General features: G+C 33.6%; 1 protein-coding gene across 3 annotated transcripts in view; it reads right to left on the bottom strand.

Annotated features, from left to right (window-relative positions):
• Nucleotides 1–22,454, bottom strand: part of LOC143232083 (lachesin-like) — a 146,041-nt gene that overhangs the window by 21,565 nt on the left and 102,022 nt on the right. For all 3 annotated transcript variants that reach the window (XM_076467151.1, XM_076467150.1, XM_076467153.1), the window contains exons 2-6: nt 20,367–20,467; nt 19,071–19,275; nt 16,402–16,572; nt 14,642–14,770; nt 12,168–12,458 (exon numbers count right to left, since the gene is read on the bottom strand). In XM_076467151.1, coding sequence (XP_076323266.1) covers nt 12,168–12,458; nt 14,642–14,770; nt 16,402–16,572; nt 19,071–19,275; nt 20,367–20,467 — 897 coding nt within the window. The remainder of the gene's footprint in view (nt 1–12,167; nt 12,459–14,641; nt 14,771–16,401; nt 16,573–19,070; nt 19,276–20,366; nt 20,468–22,454) is intronic.

The raw sequence follows: 22,454 nt of genomic DNA, 5'->3' as shown, positions 1-22,454 counted from the left end.
AGAAAATCTTTACAGATATGTTCAATATTCCTATAGATACAGCCTAAAATACTATTTGCCCTTAACCCTAGCAACAGCACACTGCATAGAATGCTTGAGAGACAGATCAACCACCACACCTCAAACCCTTTCTTTCATGACACTTAAGGTTATTCCCATCCAAATTATACTTATAATTCAAATTATGATTACCTACATGCAGTAGCTTACATTTATTATAATTAAAAGTTATCTTTCTTTTATTTGTCCAACTATCTAAATGATCTAAATCCTTTCATAAATCAACACCAGCATCCTCTTCGCACACACGACTTTAATATCATCAGCAAGGTTAAGTACTTTATAGACCATTCCTTTATGTTTGCCCCCCAGTGGCTCAGCGGTATGTCTGCAGACTTACAACGCTAAAATCCGGGTTTCGATACCCGTGGTGGGCAGAGCACAGATAGCCCATTGTGTAGCTTTGTGCTTAATTCAAAACAACAACAATATCCTTTATGTTTATCATTGATGTAAATCAAATATAACAAAGGTTTTAAGACTCAGCCTTGAGGTACCACATTTTTAACATTAATCCAGCTTTTTAATATCGATGTTTGTTTAAATTAAACTTATATTTAGAGCTACGCATAACTTATTCTGTTATGTCTGTATTTCGAAATTCCTACCTATTTACTAATACTGTAGAAGATTCTTAAATGTAAAATTCAACAAATATATGTATGTATGTAAACACAAGTATATCGTTTATATCGATGCGTAAAATGAAATTCCTAGAAATTATCCTCATGCCTATAAATGTGACCAACGCGATGTGTCTAGAGACAGTATATATTGTTGGTTGCTATAGTTAATATACTATATAAACTTCGGAAGCTATAACTGCTTATTAGCCGGGAACTTAAGATATTTAACTAGAAACGTGTATAAAATTCGAACATTACAAACCACTTATCTTCAGCGTATTCACAAGAGAAATTAACGTTTTTACGAAAACATTACATAACTTCACCCGTGAAAAAACTCAACATGTGACCAGTGAAGAGCTAGCTAGCTCTTTGTTAAGCGAACTGTATGCACATCAACTTGAAATTAATTTGCTCTTCGCGAACTATCGATAAGATAAAGGAAGTTATGGAGCAGATAGAAGACCCGATGCTGTTTCTAAGCTTATAAAACTTTGTATATGAATCATCATTTGTAATAACTCTTACTGTAAATTGTATTATTTTTTGTATATCAAAATATATTTATATTAAACAGAAAACTGCGTGTATCAATTTTGTTGGCGAGTATCACAAATGGGATACATATCGACATTTATTTAACTTTTAAACGTAAATTGAAATTAATTCAGTTTTAAGCTATTTGAAATTGTAAACGTCACACCAGTTCACTTGACTCTCTTTATAACAACCCTCTCCATCCAACCATTCTACTATCACGTTAGCTAATTTAATTTCCATACTTAGATATTTTTACAAACCTTTTATGTGACATTTTGTTAAACGCTTTCTAAAAATCCAGTACACAAAATCTACAAACTTACCTCTTTTATATAAAGATGGATTTTCGGGATCACAATCCGGTATGCTACCTCCTATGCCACATTCGGTCCATACAGAACACATCCTTCTCAGCATCTTTTACGTTTAATACAAATATGTTTCGCACCTTTCATTGTGTGCACTCGATTTGTGACGTTATTGTACAGTATCTTTGATATCATTCTTACTAGAAGCGCCCTTTAAGCATAAACTAAAATGAAAAGAGTATAGTTTTAGAAAATAAAAACGTTATAAATTAGATTTTGGAAACGTTTAATGTGCTTGGGAGTTTTAGGCAACTGCTTTATTGTAAAAGCTGAAATAAATATAATGTTTGATTTGCTCAACAACACAAAAGTATGTATTGACATTCTTAACTCTAAAATATTTGTATTTTCTTATACTTTTAAAGAGCCAACAAATTAAATCATAAGATTAATTCTTTTTGTTTCAAATAAATCTTAAGAGTACTTAAAACAATTACACTTATTATAATACAGTGATATTAAGTTTTATCAATACCAATGTCTTATGTTTTTTCCAAGAAGAAAAGTGAATTATAGTAGTGCAACCACACCATGTCTGCCACATTCTTCGCAGACGACGCGTTACACTTAGCACCAGAACCCAAAATGAATACAACAAACGCATTGTAACGATATATACAACACATTTATTTTTGAAATAACGATTATTATGTTGTGGACGGCTTTACTGGCAAAGCATGATCATAATAAAGCAGTGTTAGGATCATTTCATTCCTTATTTACACCTTTATGATTTATATGCAAAAACGGCTCGTTTGGGCTGAGAAAACACTTTACATAGAAGAGCGAACAACGTTTCGACCTTCTTCGGTCATCGTCAGGTTCACAAAGAAAGAGGTAACTGACCGGAAGCTGACCACATGTTTGAAAGGGGTTGTGTAACTGTGTGTCGAAATGTAGAGGGCGGTATTAGATGTTTGAATATATAATATTATTTATTATATTAATATAGGTATAAAGGCGTTCTTTTATATTGGTTTATTTTGGGTTTAAGTTGTTGTATAAGTAAGGCTTCTTTAATTTTACGTTTGTTTATGTTTGTTTCTTTATTTAGTATTTGAGTGTTTTCTATGGTTATGTTGTGTTTATTTGACTTGCAGTGTTCGAAAACGTGTGAAGGTGACTTTTATGTTCTTTGAATCTGGTTTCCATTTTCTACTTGTTTCTCAATATAGAAGTCGTGGCAGTTATCACATTGTATTTTATAAATAATGTTGGTGTGGTGTTTGTCAGTGTAGTTTTTACATAGTATAGACCTCAGTTTTGTGCCGGGTTTTTGAATAAATTTGGTATTAATTGGAATGTCATATTTTGTTACTAATTTTGCCAAATGTTGGTTATTTGTTTGCTGATGTCGGAATATATGGTATACAGCAGTATATGGTTTCGTGGTTTTTGATTCGTGAGCTGTATTTACTTTAGTTGGTTGATTTTGCTTTCTGTCTAGGTGTGTGCGTATAATGTTTTCTACGGTTTGTGGAGGAAACTTATTGATGTTGGTGAAGTATTGTTTTATTTTGTCTAATTCATCGTTAATTTTATCTGGTGAGCATAGTTTTATGGCTGTGTTTATTTGGTTTCTTAGTATGTTGAGTTTTTGTTTTATTTCATGTGCTGAGTCCCAAGGAATGTATAGTCCAGTATGGGTGATTTTTCGGTGGATTTCTGTTTGGAATTGTGTATCAGTTCTTGTAATTTTGAGGTTAAGAAATGATATTTGATTGTTTTCTTCCTGTTCACATGTGAAGTTGATGTTGGGATGTATAGAGTTAATGTGATTGAAAAAATTAAGTATGTGTTCTGTAGATTTGAATCCCGCAACCGTGTCATCTACATATCTATACCAGTATAGTGGTGGATGTAATGCTGTGTTAATTGCTTGTGTTTCAACTTGTGTCATAAAAAATATTGGCTAGAACTGGTGATACTGGGTTGCCCATGCTTAGGCCGTTTGTTTGTATATAGTTTTGGTTGTTGAACATGAAGTTTGTCTTTATCGTGGTGAATTCTATGAGGGTTGCTAACTGGTTACTGGGAATTTCTATAGTTGGGTTAGGGTCTCGGATATAGAGTTCTAAGGCTATCTTGCAGGCTTCAGTGGTTGGAACTTCTGTAAAGAGGGATATAACATCGAAACTGGCCATTAAGCTTTATGATTAAGTTGATTTAGATTAGACTTGAAATTAAAAGAGTCTTTGATAAATGAGCTGGCTGATGTTACATATTTGGAGAATGCCCATGCTATGTATTTACCAAGGTTGTAATTAAACGATTCATATGTGGACATTATTGGTCGTAATGGACAATCTGGTTTATGAGGTTTGGGGATGCCGTATATTTGTGGTGTGCGTGAGTCGGTTTTACGTAGGTAGGAATAAAGTGTTTGTGAAATTGTGTTGGCTTTTTTCATTTGTAGTAGTAATTTGTTCAGTTGCATCTCGTGTGTCTTTGTTGGATTTGTGTGTATTGGTTTAAATTTGTTCGTGTCTGATAGGATGTTATTCATTTTTTGGATGTATTCATTCGTGTTCATTATGACTATAGCGTTACCTTTATCTGCTTTTAGAATTTTTATGTTTTTGTCTTGTTTTAGGTTTTTATGCAATTAATGTCTATTTTTGTAAGGTTGTTTTTCAGTTTTCTGTTTTGTGAAATTATGTTGATGGTTTTGTGAGAAAATTCTTTGAAAAAATCGTTTAAGATGTTGTTTTTAGGCCATAAAGGTGTAAATAAGGAATGAAATGATCCTAACACTGCTTTATTATGATCATGCTTTGCCAGTAAAGCCGTCCACAACATAATAAACGGCCTAAGCATGGGCAACCCAGTATCACCAGTTCTAGCCAATATTTTTATGACACAAGTTGAAACACAAGCAATTAACACAGCATTACATCCACCACTATACTGGTATAGATATGTAGATGACACGGTTGCGGGATTCAAATCTACAGAACACATACTTAATTTTTTCAATCACATTAACTCTATACATCCCAACATCAACTTCACATGTGAACAGGAAGAAAACAATCAAATATCATTTCTTAACCTCAAAATTACAAGAACTGATACACAATTCCAAACAGAAATCCACCGAAAAATCACCCATACTGGACTATACATTCCTTGGGACTCAGCACATGAAATAAAACAAAAACTCAACATACTAAGAAACCAAATAAACACAGCCATAAAACTATGCTCACCAGATAAAATTAACGATGAATTAGACAAAATAAAACAATACTTCACCAACATCAATAAGTTTCCTCCACAAACCGTAGAAAACATTATACGCACACACCTAGACAGAAAGCAAAATCAACCAACTAAAGTAAATACAGCTCACGAATCAAAAAACCACGAAACCATATACTGCTGTATACCATATATTCCCGACATCAGCAAACAAATAACCAACATTTGGCAAAAAATTAGTAACAAAATATGACATTCCAATTAATACCAAATTTATTCAAAAACCCGGCACAAAACTGAGGTCTATACTATGTAAAAACTACACTGACAAACACCACACCAACATTATTTATAAAATACAATGTGATAACTGCCACGACTTCTATATTGGAGAAACAAGTAGAAAAATGGAAACCAGATTCAAAGAACATAAAAAGTCACCTTCACACGTTTTCGAACACTGCAAGTCAAATAAACACAACATAACCATAGAAAACACTCAAATACTAAATAAAGAAACAAACATAAACAAACGTAAAATTAAAGAAGCCTTACTTATACAACAACTTAAACCCAAAATAAACCAATATAAAGGAACGCCTTTATACCTATATTAATATAATAAATAATATTATATATTCAAACATCTAATACCGCCCTCTACATTTCGACACACAGTTACACAACCCCTTTCAAACATGTGGTCAGCTTCCGGTCAGTTACCTCTTTCTTTGTGAACCTGACGATGACCGAAGAAGGTCGAAACGTTGTTCGCTCTTCTATGTAAAGTGTTTTCTCAGCCCAAACGAGCCGTTTTTGCATATAAATTTCTCAACAAGTGGGTTTCTCGTCATCACCGACCTTTATGATTTTTCCGAAGAGAGGTGTACATTACCTTTTCATTTACTATGTTAGCCATACCAAGCAAAGACATTACGTTTGTTTGATACAGTTTTAAATATAATGTTTAAAAATATGTAAGACACAAAAATCTGAATTTGAAATGCGTCTGAAAAATGTCCTCAGGGTAACAAAAATTATTTATTTACAACTCGGCTGATGTTATAATATCTCTCAAAAAATGTCAGTATTTCAGAAAACATGAAAACATTTTATTTTCTACACGGTTTCTCACTCGAATGATTCACAAAGATAAATTAATAGCATTATACTTGGTAGGTTCACTGTTGTGAGTAAAAGAAACCACATAGATATTTTATAATTGTATGTATCCCAATACATTTGTTCTCATTTTCTAGGGCCTATACTACTGAATAAATGCACAGTTTTATCTAAACAGTTTAGCACTTTAATATCCAATTGACAAACAATGGTTCATAAACACAGTTATGTGTTTTTAATTTGGAGGAATATACTATATGTTTTAATAAAACACTGGTTTGTCTTATTCTGGTATGGTCTACAGCTAAGCTTACGAAGTTTACATACAAAATCGTCAACTGCAAAGATAAAAACTTAAGTGTTTAATGTTGACGAATTTTGTATATAAACTCTGGTAAGCCAAGAACTGCTAGATAGTTGTCCTCAAAAGCAAGATATTTTCCATGAATGTCAACGTCGAAATCAACCATGTTACCAAAAGTGTCATGTACAAATAAGAAGTTGTCGTTCACTGTCAGAGCAAGCTTCTTAAAGTATCTTATCTGGCGACATTTGCTGTCAGCTTAATTTGGATTTTTTGTTTTTATTTTGTTAATTTCAAGTTTACCAATTACTTTAGTAGTTAACCTACAAAATGAGTAATAACTATTTAATAATAACTTTGATTATTGAATAAATTAATATTTAACTAAAAAATCGTTACTCAACTTTGAGATTGTTTTGAATTTCTCACAAAACTACTCGAGGGCTATCTGTGCTAGCCGTCCCTAATTTAGCAGTGTAAGACGAGAGGGAAGGCAGTTAGTCATCACCACCCACCGCCAACTCTTGGGCCACTCTTTAACGGGATTAACCGTCATATTATAGCGCCCCCACGGCTGAAAGGTCAAGAATGTTTTGGTGCGGTCGGGATTTGAACCCGCGACCGTCGGATAACGACTCGAACGCCTAAACACGCTTGGCTATGCCGGGCCGTTTAAAATTTAGTGTGTGTGTTTTCTAAGAGCAAAGCCACATCGGGCTCTCTGCTGAGCCCACCGAGGGGAATCGAACCCCTGATTTTAGCAATGTAAATCTGTAAACATACCGCTGTACTAGCGAGGGACCAACTTTGAGATAAAAGCAATATAATATGGTTTGGCGATAAATTAGAACTGTTGCTCACATCGCCACCTATAGAAGGAGTAGAGGGCTTTAGTCATATTGCTGAATATTCGAACTCATTAATATCTTACTGGTTGTATTTTACTAGTACGTTACGTCTAATTCCTGAGATGTTAAGGCTGAAGAACAGTCAATCAGATTTTTGCCCAAGATGATTGCAAATACGTGTTTTTTAAACACACACTCAAGGTACTTATAATGAAAAAACTAATATGAATATATATATATATATATATACATACATACAAAAGCAACCTTCTGATCAAGCAAAGGGCATTGGCATAGATATTTTATCATTTCTGAAAATGTATGCATTTGTACATTTTCATGAAATATGAAAAATATAATAACGAAACTAAATAAAAGAAAAACAAGATTTCAGAAAGGGACAAAAATATTTAGGTTGTCTTTCACTTCGTTAAAAAAACCAGTGTTTATAAAATGAAGAATAATTTACTTGTTGCTTGAGAAGGTTGTAAAAAGTTTTAAAATGGAAACTGAAAGAAATATCATAAATATCATAAATTCCAATTTCTTTTTAATCTTCTTATACCAAGAAAACAAACCAAATAACTTTATATCATTGTTTTTATACCAGAAAAACACCAAACACTATAACAAGGTAGGTGGCTTTATAGGTATCGTGTGTAAGTTTTCATAATTCATTAGATATGCTCCACAAAGCCTATTGTTATTATTTTGAGTTAATTAAGAATTGTAAGTACTTTTCTTTTAAAAGTTTGTTTTCTAATAACGACAATACATGCAATATACGACTTGGTTATTTTATTTCATATAGTCGACATTTGTTTCTTACTTCACTATTTTGTGCACTTATAACGTTTAAGTAGATAAGTATCACACAAGTATCATACTCCTCCAGAAGTATGAGTGCAGCACATTGTTTTGTTCACGTATTACATAGTTATTTATAATAAATATAAACAAAGTTTTTTTATAGTTATTACACTAGACGGGTTCTTCATGTTTAGCCTGGCATGGCCAAGCGCGTAAGGCGTGCGACTCGTCATCCGAGGGTCGCGGGTTCGCGCCCGCGTCGCGCTAAACATGCTCGCCCTCCCAGCCGTGGAGGCGTATAATGTTACGGTCAATCCCACTATTCGTTGGTAAAAGAGTAGCCCAAGAGTTGGCGGTGAGTGGTGATGACTAGCTGCCTTCCCTCTAGTCTTACACTGCTAAATTAGGGACGGCTAGCACAGATAGCCCTCGAGTAGTTTTGTGCGAAATTCCAAAAAACAAACAATCTTCATGTTTATGTAAATAATGAATATGTTAACTAACCCATGTACTTTATACAGGACAGATAAAGCGATAACACTAGCGTAACAAACGTTTTGAAAATGAAGCCAAAATACGTGACTTTTCTTGTAAATATGGAAACTAAAATCACAGACACTTGTTTCTATACTGTTGTAACAATCCCACTTTTAAGGAAACATATTTTACCAATCTTGTCTCTTAAGTTTTTTTTATGTGCATTTATGGAGAGTAAATTGTAAGCTACATACATGCTTATACCTTCAGTTGAATGTCTAACAGTTTGGTTCTGCATTGGCTTTTTTTCTTCACCCAACCACCAATCTGAACTTATTCACAGCAAATAACAAATGCACAGCAAAGAATAAAACACATGTACTAGCTTGTATTAAACAAAATGTAAAGTTGCTCTCAATGGACCGTGTAGAAGGCAAAGATTGTATCATCACAGATTTAACTAACGACTACCATCAATGTCAATGTAATGTAACAAAAAATGAGCAGCAACAAATCAATCTAATTAGAAGGGGATATTGTTTTTTCTGAGATAATACAACACAGATTAATACAATATAAACAGAAGCAGTAATTTGCATCAGTAAGTCTACATCACATATATACATATTTTTCAACAGCCTGCTCTACACAAATGTTTGCTGGAATATAGCGACACTTTTAGCATAATCTTGCCAATTATCCACAACATTTACAAATAGTTTTTAACACCAGCTATTAAAAACAGCAATAGTTATATGAAATACTGTTATATGAAGTGACAACAAATACTGAATACACACTCACTATTTCGGCTAGGTATAAGAAACAGTAAAAAGAATAACCACCATCGTCTGCGTAGGGAAATCCACTATGGTAATTGCCCACTGCTAAAAACTTGCTGAGCTAGTGTCGCCGAGATTCACGTAGAGAGAGCAAGCTTAAGTAACGATGAACAATAAAGACTCGACTAAAGATAAACAACATTAAAATTTGGAACATTTGACGTGGCAAATTTCAATTAATGCGCTAGATTAGTTCCAACTAATACGCACGCTTGGAAAACACTGGATTTTTGATTACAGAAAGTGAAAAACTTAGAAAATTTTGCAGCACGAAAAAACATTAAGGAGTCTGAGTTAGTTTAAAAGTACTCTTTCAGTTTTCTGCAAAATTCCTATGTAGTTCCGTGTTACAGTAGATATAACTTATTTTACAGTGGTCTCATAATATGGATTTGTAGCTTGAGTAAATTTACAGTAAATATTAAGCATCGCTTACTTACTTTTCTACGATTCCTATCTGTAGGTTTTAAATTAACCTGAACGTTGGAATCTTTTAATGCGCAACAATGGGCAGATATATTCCTAGAGTATGACACAAACCCCACTAAGTGTGCATAAAATGTTACTAGCAAAAAAGCAGACTTTAAGTAAAATAAATACGTCTAAAACATCTCTTTAAATAAATATTTGTTCTTTTAAAGTGATTATTTACTGAATCAGGTAGTTTTGTGCCCGAGGTTTCGTTTAAGTACGCGTCGAGTACAAAATTAGCGGTTCAGAGAAACATTGCAGCTATTATGTATTTATAACCATGTAAATCAATTTTCAATGTAAAATCAACTTTTAACTTGGTCATAGACATTAATAGCGCTTCATATAGTATACCTATCTAGGTGCAAATTATCCAGATGATTTTGTTGTACGCTTGTGAAGCAATAATATTAATAATAATTTTTTTGAATTTCGCCCAAAGCTACACGATAGCTATCTGCGCTAGCCGTCCCCAATTTAGCAATGTAAGGCTAGAGAAAAGGCAGCTAGTCATCACCACTCACCGCCAACTCTTGAACTACTCTTTTACCACCAAATAGTGGGATTGACCGTCACATTATAATGCCTCCACGACTGAAATGGCATTAATAATAACATCGACAAATGGGTAAATGTTGATTTTTGACTACAATCGTGAAATCACTTATTTTGCATATTATATTTTATAATTTATCGATGTTTGAGTGGTCCCAACTACTGAAAACTGTTTGTTTGTTTTTGAATTTCGCACAAAGTTACTCGAGGGCTATCTGTGCTAGCCGTCCCTATTATTAATTTAGCAGTGTAAGACTAGAGGGAAGGCAGCTGGTCATCACCACCCACCGCCAACTCTTGGGCTACTCTTTTACCAAGGAATAATGGGATTGACTGTCACATTATAAAGCTCCCACGGCTGAAAGGGAAAGTTGAGTGGTGTTTCAAAAATATATTTGCTATTAGAGGTCGCTTTTGCTCGAAAGTTTTATTAGAGTTTGGACCAACCTTCTGCGCGATCCTTATTATGAATCACTATCGTGGTTAATGATACAATGTTATCATGTACAAAAGTAATTTCTACCCTAGTTTCAAGCGCAAGATTAGAAGAAATGATGTGGATGTGTTATAAGTGTGGCGTTCAAATCTTCTTAGTGGGTCTAACAAATGTAGCCAGGCAATTTGCGATGGATAACGTTGATTAGTTTCCTTCCCGCTAGTTTATCTTTTCAAAATTAAGAGTGGCTAGCGCAGATAACCCTCGTGTACTTTTATTCGAAATCCAACAAACAAAATTCAAACGTTATTTTTACAGATATAGAGACATTCCTGTTGATGTTACAGCAACCAGAAGGATACGTTCATCAAGAAATGTTAAAAACCAATTAAATGACGACAAAAACTGCAAAGCAAAAGGAAGAAGCAAGAATAACATATAGTTTGTTTTTCTCATTACAACCACTTTAGTTGTCATAGATCGTTCAGTGATTGACAGAATTAGATACAAATTGATAAGTATTAAATAAAGAAAATAATTAGAAATGGTTGAAAAACATTTATTTTTGTTTCTACTAAATGCACGAAATGTTATGGATGTCACGCTCACGTTAAAAACTATTTTTGCATTGCAAAACAAGATGAAAATAACAAATATGTATACAGAATATCCCTAATACACCAATAAACAGTAAAACAATTGGTTAGTCAAAAACAATAAACCATTTTGAAGCTAGGAAGACATTTTGTTCCAAGTGTAACGACAAATAAAGAATATGACGATTTCACTTTCGGCCCGGCATGGCCAAGCGTGTTAAGGCGTGCAACTCGTAATCCGAGGGTCGCGGCTTCGCAACCCCGTCGCGCCAAACATGCTCGCTCTTTCAGCCGTAAGAACGTTATAATGTAACAGTCAATCCCACTATTCGTTGGTAAAAGAGTAGCCCAAGATTTGGCGGTGGGTGGTGATGAGTAGCTGCCATCCCTCTAGTCTTACACTGCTAAATTAGGGAGGGCTAGCAGAGACAGCCCTCGAGTAGCTTTGTGCGGAAATTCAAAACAAACAAACAAACAAACGATTTAACTTTACCTTAATGCAAAAAATTATATTCTTATTGTAAGGGCCGGCATGGCCAGATGGGTTAAGGCGTTTCACTCGTAATCTGAGAGTCGCGGTTTCGAATCCCCATCGCACCAAACATGCTCGCCCTTTCTAGCTGTGGGGACTTTATAATGTGACGGTCAATCTCATTGTTCGTTGACGGTGGGGGGTGATGACTAGCTGCCTTCCCTTTAGTCTTATACTGCTAAATTATGGACAGCTAGAACAGATAGCTTTGCGCGAATATTAAAAAACAAACAAACAATCTTAATGTAAAAAAAAAATTGGAAAAAGTAACAATACCAATACTAAAGAGAAAATTTGGATTTTTTTTTTGGGGGGAGTATTTTAACACGAAAGGAACTTAAAACTAAATTCAGATAAATTGAAAACAATATAAACTCACCGTGAAGCCGAATGAACCCTTCCTTTTCTCCAAACGAATTTTTGGCTCCACATTTATACGAATTGAAGTCTTCTTTCTGAAGATGACTTATTTTTAGCTTCATGTTAAGGTTATAATAACCGTATAATTCTTCGGTCAGTTGATATTTTGTGTTAGCTAGGAGAAGTTTGTCTTCGTTTCTCACCCAAGAGGTCAGAGGACGCGGCCAAGCCTGAACTTTACATTCTAGTGTTACTTCAGTTCCTGGAATGGCTCCAATAACTTGATTGGGTACTCGGATCTGAGGAGGAACTATAATAAAGAAAATGTCAATGTACATTTAGATACACATTAATAACAATGTTCTCAAATGATTTAAAGCTTGAAATACTTCGAATTCTATATAAAATACAAAATAAATATATCAATTGGCATTTTACTTAGACATTAAGGAAATAAATACATAATTATTTCTCTTTTTGAACGTACATTTCCAATAAATATGAAACGTATTTAGTGTGATTTTTAAATTATTTTCCATTTATATTTGACCACTTTCTTTGTAGACGAACACATCTCTATTTAGCATAAATAATGCCAACGAACTTTTCAAAACACGTGCTCAACCGTACTTAAAACGGTTATGATAAATTGTCAATATTGCATGAACGATAGTCCAAATTCCACACGTTTTAACGTTATCTATAAATTTTACAGTAAAAACAAACAGCTAGAACAAATACACTCTAAAATACTTCACAGTTATATCGTGACCACTCAGTCATAATAACAACATTAATTCTATCCGTGCTGTGGGTTCCGCATGACCAAATAAAATCATCTAATAGCGAATATATAAAAACAACCAAGAATCTAGTGTGTAACGAAAGGCAACGTTTGAAGCATTAAGTGTAAAGGAATGTTTGTTGTTTTCACGTGCTGCTTGGAAGAACAGTTTGATTAGCCAGGGAAATATATTGAATAGAGCCATATTACTGGAAAATGTGATGGCACTGCAAAGTTGCATTTTGTAGATAGCTGTGTTGTGAAATTATATTCTATTCAAAATTATAACTTATTGCATTTTTTGTAGTGAGATGGTTAACGTTTGAAGTAAATCTTGTTGGTGGTTTGTGGTACAAATTCAAAATGGTCACAAATGCTTCATTTTAAAAGTTAACTTGTTCTAGATGTATATAACACAAACTAATTATATTTACTTGTATTTTTGGAACGCTGTTCCATACAAAATAAAACACAAAGTCTTTCATGTGTTTCTTTATTCTTATTTTCTTCCTTCAAAGTTATTGAATCTCGTTTGTTGGATGAAGGTTCCTTTTTTTGCCCACCTCAGGCACAATGAGTTGGCCATGATCATAGTTTAAGATGCACTGACGTAGTCCGGTGATTGTTCAGTTTAGGTTGTAGGTTATAAATTAAGAGTGCTTCCTTTTTTATCGCCCATTCGTCTTTTACTGAGCCTACTATTATGAAGTGTTCACTGTTCGGTTTTCATTACTGTCGTTGCTTAGGCGGTTGTAAATTCTAGAGTTACTGAAGGGGTTGTTATGCGCATGTTTCTTGACTCTAGTAGCTAAGATTCAAGTCATTAACCCATTATAGACTTGTCTGCAGCAAGGACGTGAATATTTGTATTATGCCAGCGATGTTTCTGAATGAGGTATTTTGTCTTTAATTGAAAAAAAAGTGTATTCCTTTGTTCAGTTTGACGATTATTTTCAGACTGACTTATGGATTAAATGATTGCAGAATGTTTTTGATTTTCCTTTTTAGTTTGATGCCGTGGGAACTGTGGTAATACCAAGGACATTTAAAGACGTTGAGGTAAAAAATATGGGATTGCAAACCTTATTGATATAACCAAAATTATTTTATTGATGAGTGCCAGAAGGAAAACGTTTTTGAACAAATATTTATCATCTGATAACAAGAATCCAGTCTGTAGCGAGAAATAATAACAAAAACGTTTGAGGCACTAGAAGAACACAACTAGTTAATCATAGGAATATTGAATAGAACCATATTACTGGAAAAATGGATGTTTGTACAGAGGTGTATGCTGTAGATAGCTGTGTTGTGACAATATATTTTGCTCAATATTATAATTTATTAAATTTATTTGTTTTGGTATGACTATCTGTTAAAGCCTAATTTTTATATATTTACACGAATTCCTGTAATATATTATATAATGTATACAGTTTTATACATCACAAATAAACGAGTAAGACAAAACCGGTTTCGTGGCTTTAGAGCTACTTCATAACTGTCTGAAAATGATTCATAGTTTAAGTGAAAACAGAGATAACATAAATAAATATATAAATGAAACAATAAATTACTTCACCCGTTTTACTAAGTAATGATAAAGTTAAACATATGACATTTTAAAAACCTTTCAAATAGTTCTTCTCACATTCATTAAAACTACACTAACATCTTAATCATTTAATATATCTCCTAAGTACACTCACAGTTAATCTCCAACATAATACGCTTGCTTACTGACGGAGGAATTCCATTGGACGCAATGCACAAGTAGGCTCCCATGTGAGTTCTCGTTAAATGAGTCAGGTTCAGAAAGTTCCCCTTGACCTTAGCCGCTGCAGAATTAAAATAACACTTAGTAGAGTTAGAAATAAACGTAAAATAACTTGTACAAAACTTATGATTAAGATGAAATAACAGTATTTTCAATTCACAATATAAATATAAAAAACAACTTTTTCCTTGGCAGGATTATGGAAATTTTTGAACAAATAATTGATAAAACTGCAGAGACTTAAAAAACTAGTGCCTCTGAATGAGAAACTGATGTCTCTGAAAGAAAAGATAGAGAAATTAACTCTCAGAAATTTTCTGAGTCATGTTGTAACAAAGGCTGATACTACCTTCTATACGTAGAACAGACCACAAATAAGGTATCCCATATGAAAGAATACTTTTGTTCATAAAGAGTGTAAGTTTTGAACAATTTGTTAAGAAGTTGAGGATGTTTATTCATGAATGACGTTTGGATTATTAGTGATGTCAGATGTGTTATAACAAAAAGAAGCGAAATATTCTTAATACTTTAGAAGTTCTCTATTAAGGCTATAATTAAACTACTGGATCATCATAAAAAAAACAAAAGAACCATGGTTTGTTTGTTTGAAGGTAAACGCAAAGAAACAGAATGGGAGAGAGGGACGGAAAGGGCTATGGAAAAATAATATATATAGTTGAAAAGGAATAAAATATTTCACCTGTAGGTAAAACCTTTGATATATGTTATCATTTTTAACATTATAGTTCATTTTACGTTAAATACACCATGATATAACTATGTATTATTAACATTGGTTCATTTTACGTTAAATACACCATGATATAACTATGTATTATTAACATTATGGTTGCGGTACAACTTTTGTTATTGCCATTATTGTTGATTTCAATGGAAACATGACAGCTATAAAAATATTACCAATATGTAGGCAAATAAATTATTTATTTTAAACGTCATTTGTTCGAAGTCGAAACTCTGTACATTTTACATCCACTTTCATAGCATTATTTTAATATCTTATAACATAAAAACAGTTTTCAACATGTTGTAACATATTCAAAAACAAATATGCTTATGTATATGCTGCTATTTCATGACACGGTCTCTTGACTTATTGTCTTATTAAATGTCAGTTACAGTTACCTTGCATATTTCTCACTGTCCTGATAGAGATATTAATTGGGCTGAGCTGATGATCACTTTATGATTTCTGATATAATGTTCAACGATATAAAAAAATTAACGAACGTGTTTTATATATTCAGCACTCGGTCAATGGTAGAACAAGAGCACTAACTGACACATTCAACAATCAACCATATTTTTAGCCTCCCGATTTTCTTAACAGAAAAAAAGTAATAAATTTAAGGTCATTCAAAAATATGTCAAATTTTACCTTACAAAATTCTACCGATAAAAAAAAAAGAGTCCCACTTCGTTCTACTTAACTCATTATTTAACAAATCTCATCCCACGTAATTTGTGTTACACACTTTCAAAGCTCAAAATCAAATAACTATGTGAGTGTGTGACTATATAATTTATAGTTACATGTTAAGCTCCCATCATTTGTTGATTTGAATTATTTGGTCCTGAATACACTGTAAATCAGTAAGCCTCTCCAATTTCTTCATCATTTTCTACAACATTCACCATTATTACCTATCGTTTTGGTTTGTTTTTTACCTGAATATGATTGTGCTCCAAACGATCCAAGATTAATATCTTTTCCGTCTTCTCGGCGCCAGAATATTTTAGGTTTAGGATAACCAGTAGCCGTGCAGTGAAGACTTACTTCAGATCTTTCGTTTAGTATCACATCGGAACTTGTGCCATTGTCTTGGATTGTCGGTGGCACTAAAAGCAAAATCATAAACTTTAACAGAAAAAGATTATATTACAAAACATGGCATGATTACACGGCATGTTGAAAACACAAGTCTTGAAAAAAGACCTAAGGTAACTTCGCAATGTGTCGATAAAAGCCGTGAACATTTAAAAAGAAACTCTTTTACCTGTATGTTAATTTTCCAAGTTATGAGACAGCTAAGAGACACCTTAAACTGTTTAGAGAAAAAAAAATAAACTAATTGTTACATCAACTGTTATCAAGCTGTATAAACATGCGGAGATAAATATCTTTATTAGTGAGTAAACTCTGTGCTAAACACAGTGATCGTTATTAATTTAATTAGATTGATAACTATGTGTGTGTTTTTCTTACAGCAAAACCACATTGGGATATCTGCTGTGTCCACCGACGGGAATCGAACCTGTTATTTTAGCGCTGTAAGTCCGAAGACTTACCGCTGTCTTAGCGAAAAACAAAGTGATGACACTTGGAATGCGCTTATACACTATTTCATTAATGACTGAAACTGAACTGTGCACATATAGTTACCATTATTAGAAACCAGCCGAAACCAGTCAAAAATATTCAAAATTGGGTGTAGAAGTTTTTGCAGAATTGTTAGCTGTTGCTTTAAGTTCGATGCTCTAATTTTTTGTTTTGTTTGTAATTTCATGCAAAGCTACTCGAGGGTTATCTGTGCTAGCCGTCCCTAATTTAGCAGTGTAAGATTAGAGGGAAGGTAGCTAGTCATCACCACCCACCGCCAACTCTTGGACTACTTTTTTACCAATGAATAATGTGACTGATATTATAACGCTCCCACAGCAGAAAGGGCGAGCATGTTTGGTGTGACGGGGATTCGAACCCGCGACCCTCAGATTACGAGTCGAACGCCTTAACCCACCTGGCCATGCTGAACCTCGATGCTCTAAATCAAAGTATGTGTTAATTTATTGTATACTCATCATTTGTTTCTAATCATACCAAAAATGCTTCGGTGAATTTTATACCATCATTTACATTAGCTTTCGGTAAAAAAAAAAAAAGAGAGCTTATGACATATACTTTCGCGGGTTCGAATCCCGGTCGCACTAAATATGTTCGCTCTTTCAGCCGTGAGTGCGTTATAATGTGACGGTCAGTCCCACTATTCGTTGGTAAAAGAGTAGCCCAAGAGTTGGTGGTGGATGGTGATGACTAGCTGCAAAATTAGGGACGGCTAGTGCAGACAGCTCTTGAGTAGCTTTGCGCGAAATTGAAGAAACAAACAAACAAATAAACACATACTTTAAGCACTGGACTTGAAATCGCGTATAAAGAGGGAAGATATTTCATCCCAACACAGAAACACAAAGTATTATAAAGCTTTATATGAAAACGCTAACGATTAGCCTAAAACTTCTCAACATAAATTTTCCAGATTAAAGTTACACTGACGAATGAAGTTATTGTGGCTCATTGTTATGCAAAGTTCTCATTTCCAGAGTGATTCAAAGAAATACGTGATCTTAAAATTTTCACGTTTAATATGGTATTTAGAAAAAACCAAAGTTTCATATAACACTCTTGGGAAATTGCTTTAATGAAGACAGTATATTAATTTTCATTACTATGGGGAAAAGTAACGAAAAGCATTACCACGACAAATGAGAAATTCTGTAGTTACGTTTGAATAGCATATATACGTAATAAAGTTTTCAATTTTTATAGTTCATTAGAGCAAAAATATACTTTAATGTGTATATTCATAAAACCCTAATTTTCTTCTGGATGTCCTTAGCTCGAAAACTTTGTTACTATCTTTTAAGTAAATTATTATTCTCTGTTTCTTGTTGTCAAGTTGAAAGCTACGCAATGAGCTATCTGTGCGTCTAACACACGTATATCGAAACCCAATTTTCGCGTGTAAGCTCCCAAGATTGTCACTGGAAGGGGAGGAAATTTCTTAGTTAAATAGTTTTTAATCAAATTTATACCTTCCTAGTGGCACAGATGTATGTCTGCGGACTTACAACGTTACAAACCGCGTTTCGATACCCGTGGTAAGCAGAAGACAGATAACCCATTGTGTAGCTTTGTGCTTTATTCAGAACAACAACATCAGATTTATAAACAACTGCTTATTTCCAAACAAACAGTCTTGTTTTTTATAGCCATTTAACAGATTCAGTTAGTTTAACATTATAGCGGGTTTTCCCTATTATTTAAAATCTTATTTTCCAACAATCTGATCTGTTGTAATTATAATCTAACATCTTATTAGAGGGAAACAAACAGTGACACAAAGATAAACAAGGCGCACAACTTGTTTTACAGAAAATGTATTAACTCAGTAACATATCTACTATATATAAACAAATAGAGAAATGAAAGCACTTACACCCTAAACATTAAATTGAACACTCAAAACACGTTGACGCACCTTAGATTTTGTTATTGTTTACACAGCATGCGAGGAAAGATCGTGACACAGTCAAATCTAAGACTGAGAAATAATACTTACGTAGAACATCGAGGAATCCTCTAACACTTATCATGGGCTCTGTGTTGATCTGACACATGTAGTACCCTCGGTCATCTTCTTGGACGTTTCGGATGTGTAGATACCACTGGCGGAAATTGTTAGTGGATCTAATCCGACTATCCCTGATGATGACCTTTGTGTCGATTGTCAATAAGGTCTGAGTGTCCAACTTAATCCATGCCACCTAACACGTATCAGCCAGAGATGGTTATATATTAACAGACATCATATTCATTGGTCAAAAATGATTTAGTTCCTTAGCACCTTGTTGTTATACTATATAAAGATGGCTGCAAATACAAGGGCTTCTCATTATTCAAGGTAATAAACCATATACAGTGTAGTTAGAAAGTCAGTATAAATATTTGCAACAATCAATTGAGAAAACAAATGTAACATATAAGCTAAATGTTTAAAGTAAATACATAAGATTTCATAGAGAGTGCATTTACGTGTTTCTGGAACTGACATTAAAGGCGTTGCACGTGCTTGTATGCAAGTTACGTTGATAGGGCAGAACACGACGTGAAACTTGGATTAACGAATCCTGCTTGTGGAGCTGTGCCTTCAAATTGGCTACAATACCAAGGCAACATTTCGGGCATATCACACTAAGCAGTGTAAGACACGAATGGTTCACACACATAGATTTTTTGGTTAAAATCAGGTTCTAAGCCCTACTTTATTCAGTAGTAGTTTTGCATTTCATGAAGATGCTTCTCTATTACCTTCCTTCAGGAAGAAACGTTTTATTACAAGTTTAGGGGGCTCTTAGGGAATGTACACCCAGGTTTCAATTCAATATTTATTTTAAATTTAAATCGTGACAACCTTATACTGTTGAGCAATTAGAAAATAAACTGAAGTAAAAGTTTTAAAATAAATAATTTTGAAGTTTTTCGAAGTAAGAGCATATAAATATTACAAAATATCTTCCTTAAGTTAATCTAAAGTGCTTGAAAAATGGTTTATAGCCTCACATCACAAACACATATATAAAAATCGGAATGTTTAGAGTTTAGTTACATAATGGGTTATTCGTGCCGTTCCCACCACAAGTATTAAACACGGTATCTAGCTTTAGAAATCCGTTGACTTTTCACTGTGCCACTAGGGGGTAGGTTGAAAGAGAAAATATGATTATTAAAGACTATCTAATTACATTACACTTATACTTGAGTTGTGAAATAAGTTAACACAATTAGACAGATTGGGAAAATATGTAGAACGAAAACGATGGTTACTCAACTAATATTGGCGCTTAGATACATTTACCTTATAATTTCCCAGATTCTCCACACTACATACAAGGACAGCTTCTCGTCCTACTGGTACGGTGGCGTTTGGTATGCTCTCGACGAACTGTGGAAGTTCTTCTGGAAATATGACGTTTTTTATTTCGAAAAAAAAAGAAAAAAGCGTTAGTTTTGTATATCGAACAGTATTGGTGATAGAAAAACTAATGCACTCTTTTTTTGTTCTCCAGAGCCTATAGAAAATGGTTAAGCGTCAATCTTGTGTTTAATTATAATCAATTAGTGATATAAGACAATAACAACTGTTATTACTCGGAATCTAGGATGACTGAAAAATGTTTTGATTGAGAAAAAATTGTCTTTTCATCTTAGACTTTATCGGCAAGGCACAGTATGAAATATCAAAAGCATTAAATGTGAGAGATTAGTCTTAATATAGGCTCTGTGTTCATCCTTTCTTTGTCAGGCCCACTCCATTCGATCGATACTTAGCGTCGTATCAGTAATTATATTCTGTATAATTCAATCAAGAAAATAATTCATATTCTTGCAATCATGATCGCTTATTAAAGGAAAGGATAAGTATGTTACAAACGACTTTTGTTCCTGAAGATAAATTATCTGAAAGACGTAGTTAATAGCCTGTAATTCATGCTCCACGCCATTTATGGCTCCTAGTTCAAGTGATTTGTACGTATTTCATTTGTTATGTTGATATCGTAGGACATTCAATATAAGGGTTTTCGGAGGGAAGAAATACTTAAAACAACGTTTTGATTCATTGTTTATTTTATTAAATGTGTCTCAACTTACCAGATATTATATAAACTTGATGCTTAAGTTCGGTAAAGCAACTTTTTCCGATATTATTCAAATTTACAATTTAAACACGATAGAAACTTTTGCTGAGAAAAGAATGACACGAGTTCGTTACATTAAAATCTGCACTCAATAAAAGTGTAGTCATCAGGAAGTGAAGGCCTTCAGATTGAACATTTTGAGAAGTTTGTAAAGGATTGAGTTACTTCTAACTTAATAATTAAAGAGTATTTACATAACGGGCCAACAAATTATATATATACAACCTTGATATACAATTGTAAATAATTATTTAGTTTTACTAAAATTTCATAAACGGAAATTCTCTTCAAGTTTGAATGTTACTCAACACTTGACCGAAATAAGATCTAAATACGTCGGCCCGGTATGGCCAGGTGGTTAAGGCACTCGCCTGGTAATCCCAGGGTCGCGGGTTCGAATACCCGTCACACCTAACATCTTCGCCCTTTCAGCTGTGGGAGCATTATAATGTGACGGGCAATCCCATTTTTCATTGGTAAAAGAGTGGCCCAAGAGTTGGCGGTGGGTGGTGATGACTAGCTGCCTTCCCTCTAGTCTTACAGTGCTAAATTAGGGATGGCTAGCACAGATAGCTCTCGAGTAACTTTGTGCGAAATTCAAATCAAACCAAACTAAAACAAGTTGTTGGAATAATTCTAATAAATATATTCTAATAAAACTAAGTTAGCATAAACCTATGTAGTCATAAGGTTCTGAAAGTTCTTATACTACTGTTAAGCAATTTCAAATAGCATTTCATTTTTTAATACTTTAATACATCTTAGATGAAACATTACCATGCTTGCACAATTTATACAAATAAAAATATTTTTTCCCTAGAACACCAGGACATATTAGGTCCGTTCAGTAGAATTATCTTTGGTCAGAACCCTTCCGAGGCATGTAACTTCTACTACAGTTTGGAAAACATTCAAATCGTACAGTTTCTCTCTTAGTATGAGGAGTGTTAAAAAAAAACCGAATTTTACTTTCCATAGGCAAATAATATCTAATAATATCTGGTTACTGACTACATTAACAAACGTAATTAAGTGGTTTGTAGAATGTGGGCAACGAAACATCACTTTTTACCATTGTTTCTGAAACAGTACAATTATTTCTTCGTCATTCTGCAAATGTCATCATATCAATGCTACAAAACTGTGTGTAACAGGTTTAAAAACAGTAATTGTCAAGAACTATTATTTATGCAAACAATTTTTTTGAGGGATTAAAATTTGGTCGTTATAGAGTGTTAGGCCAAAAA

The sequence above is a fragment of the Tachypleus tridentatus genome, chromosome 11, assembly GCF_004210375.1.
Source record: "Tachypleus tridentatus isolate NWPU-2018 chromosome 11, ASM421037v1, whole genome shotgun sequence".
NCBI classification, from domain to species: domain Eukaryota; kingdom Metazoa; phylum Arthropoda; class Merostomata; order Xiphosura; family Limulidae; genus Tachypleus; species Tachypleus tridentatus.
Note: the sequence above shows the minus strand (reverse complement) of the source record. Positions and strands in the feature narration are given on the sequence as shown.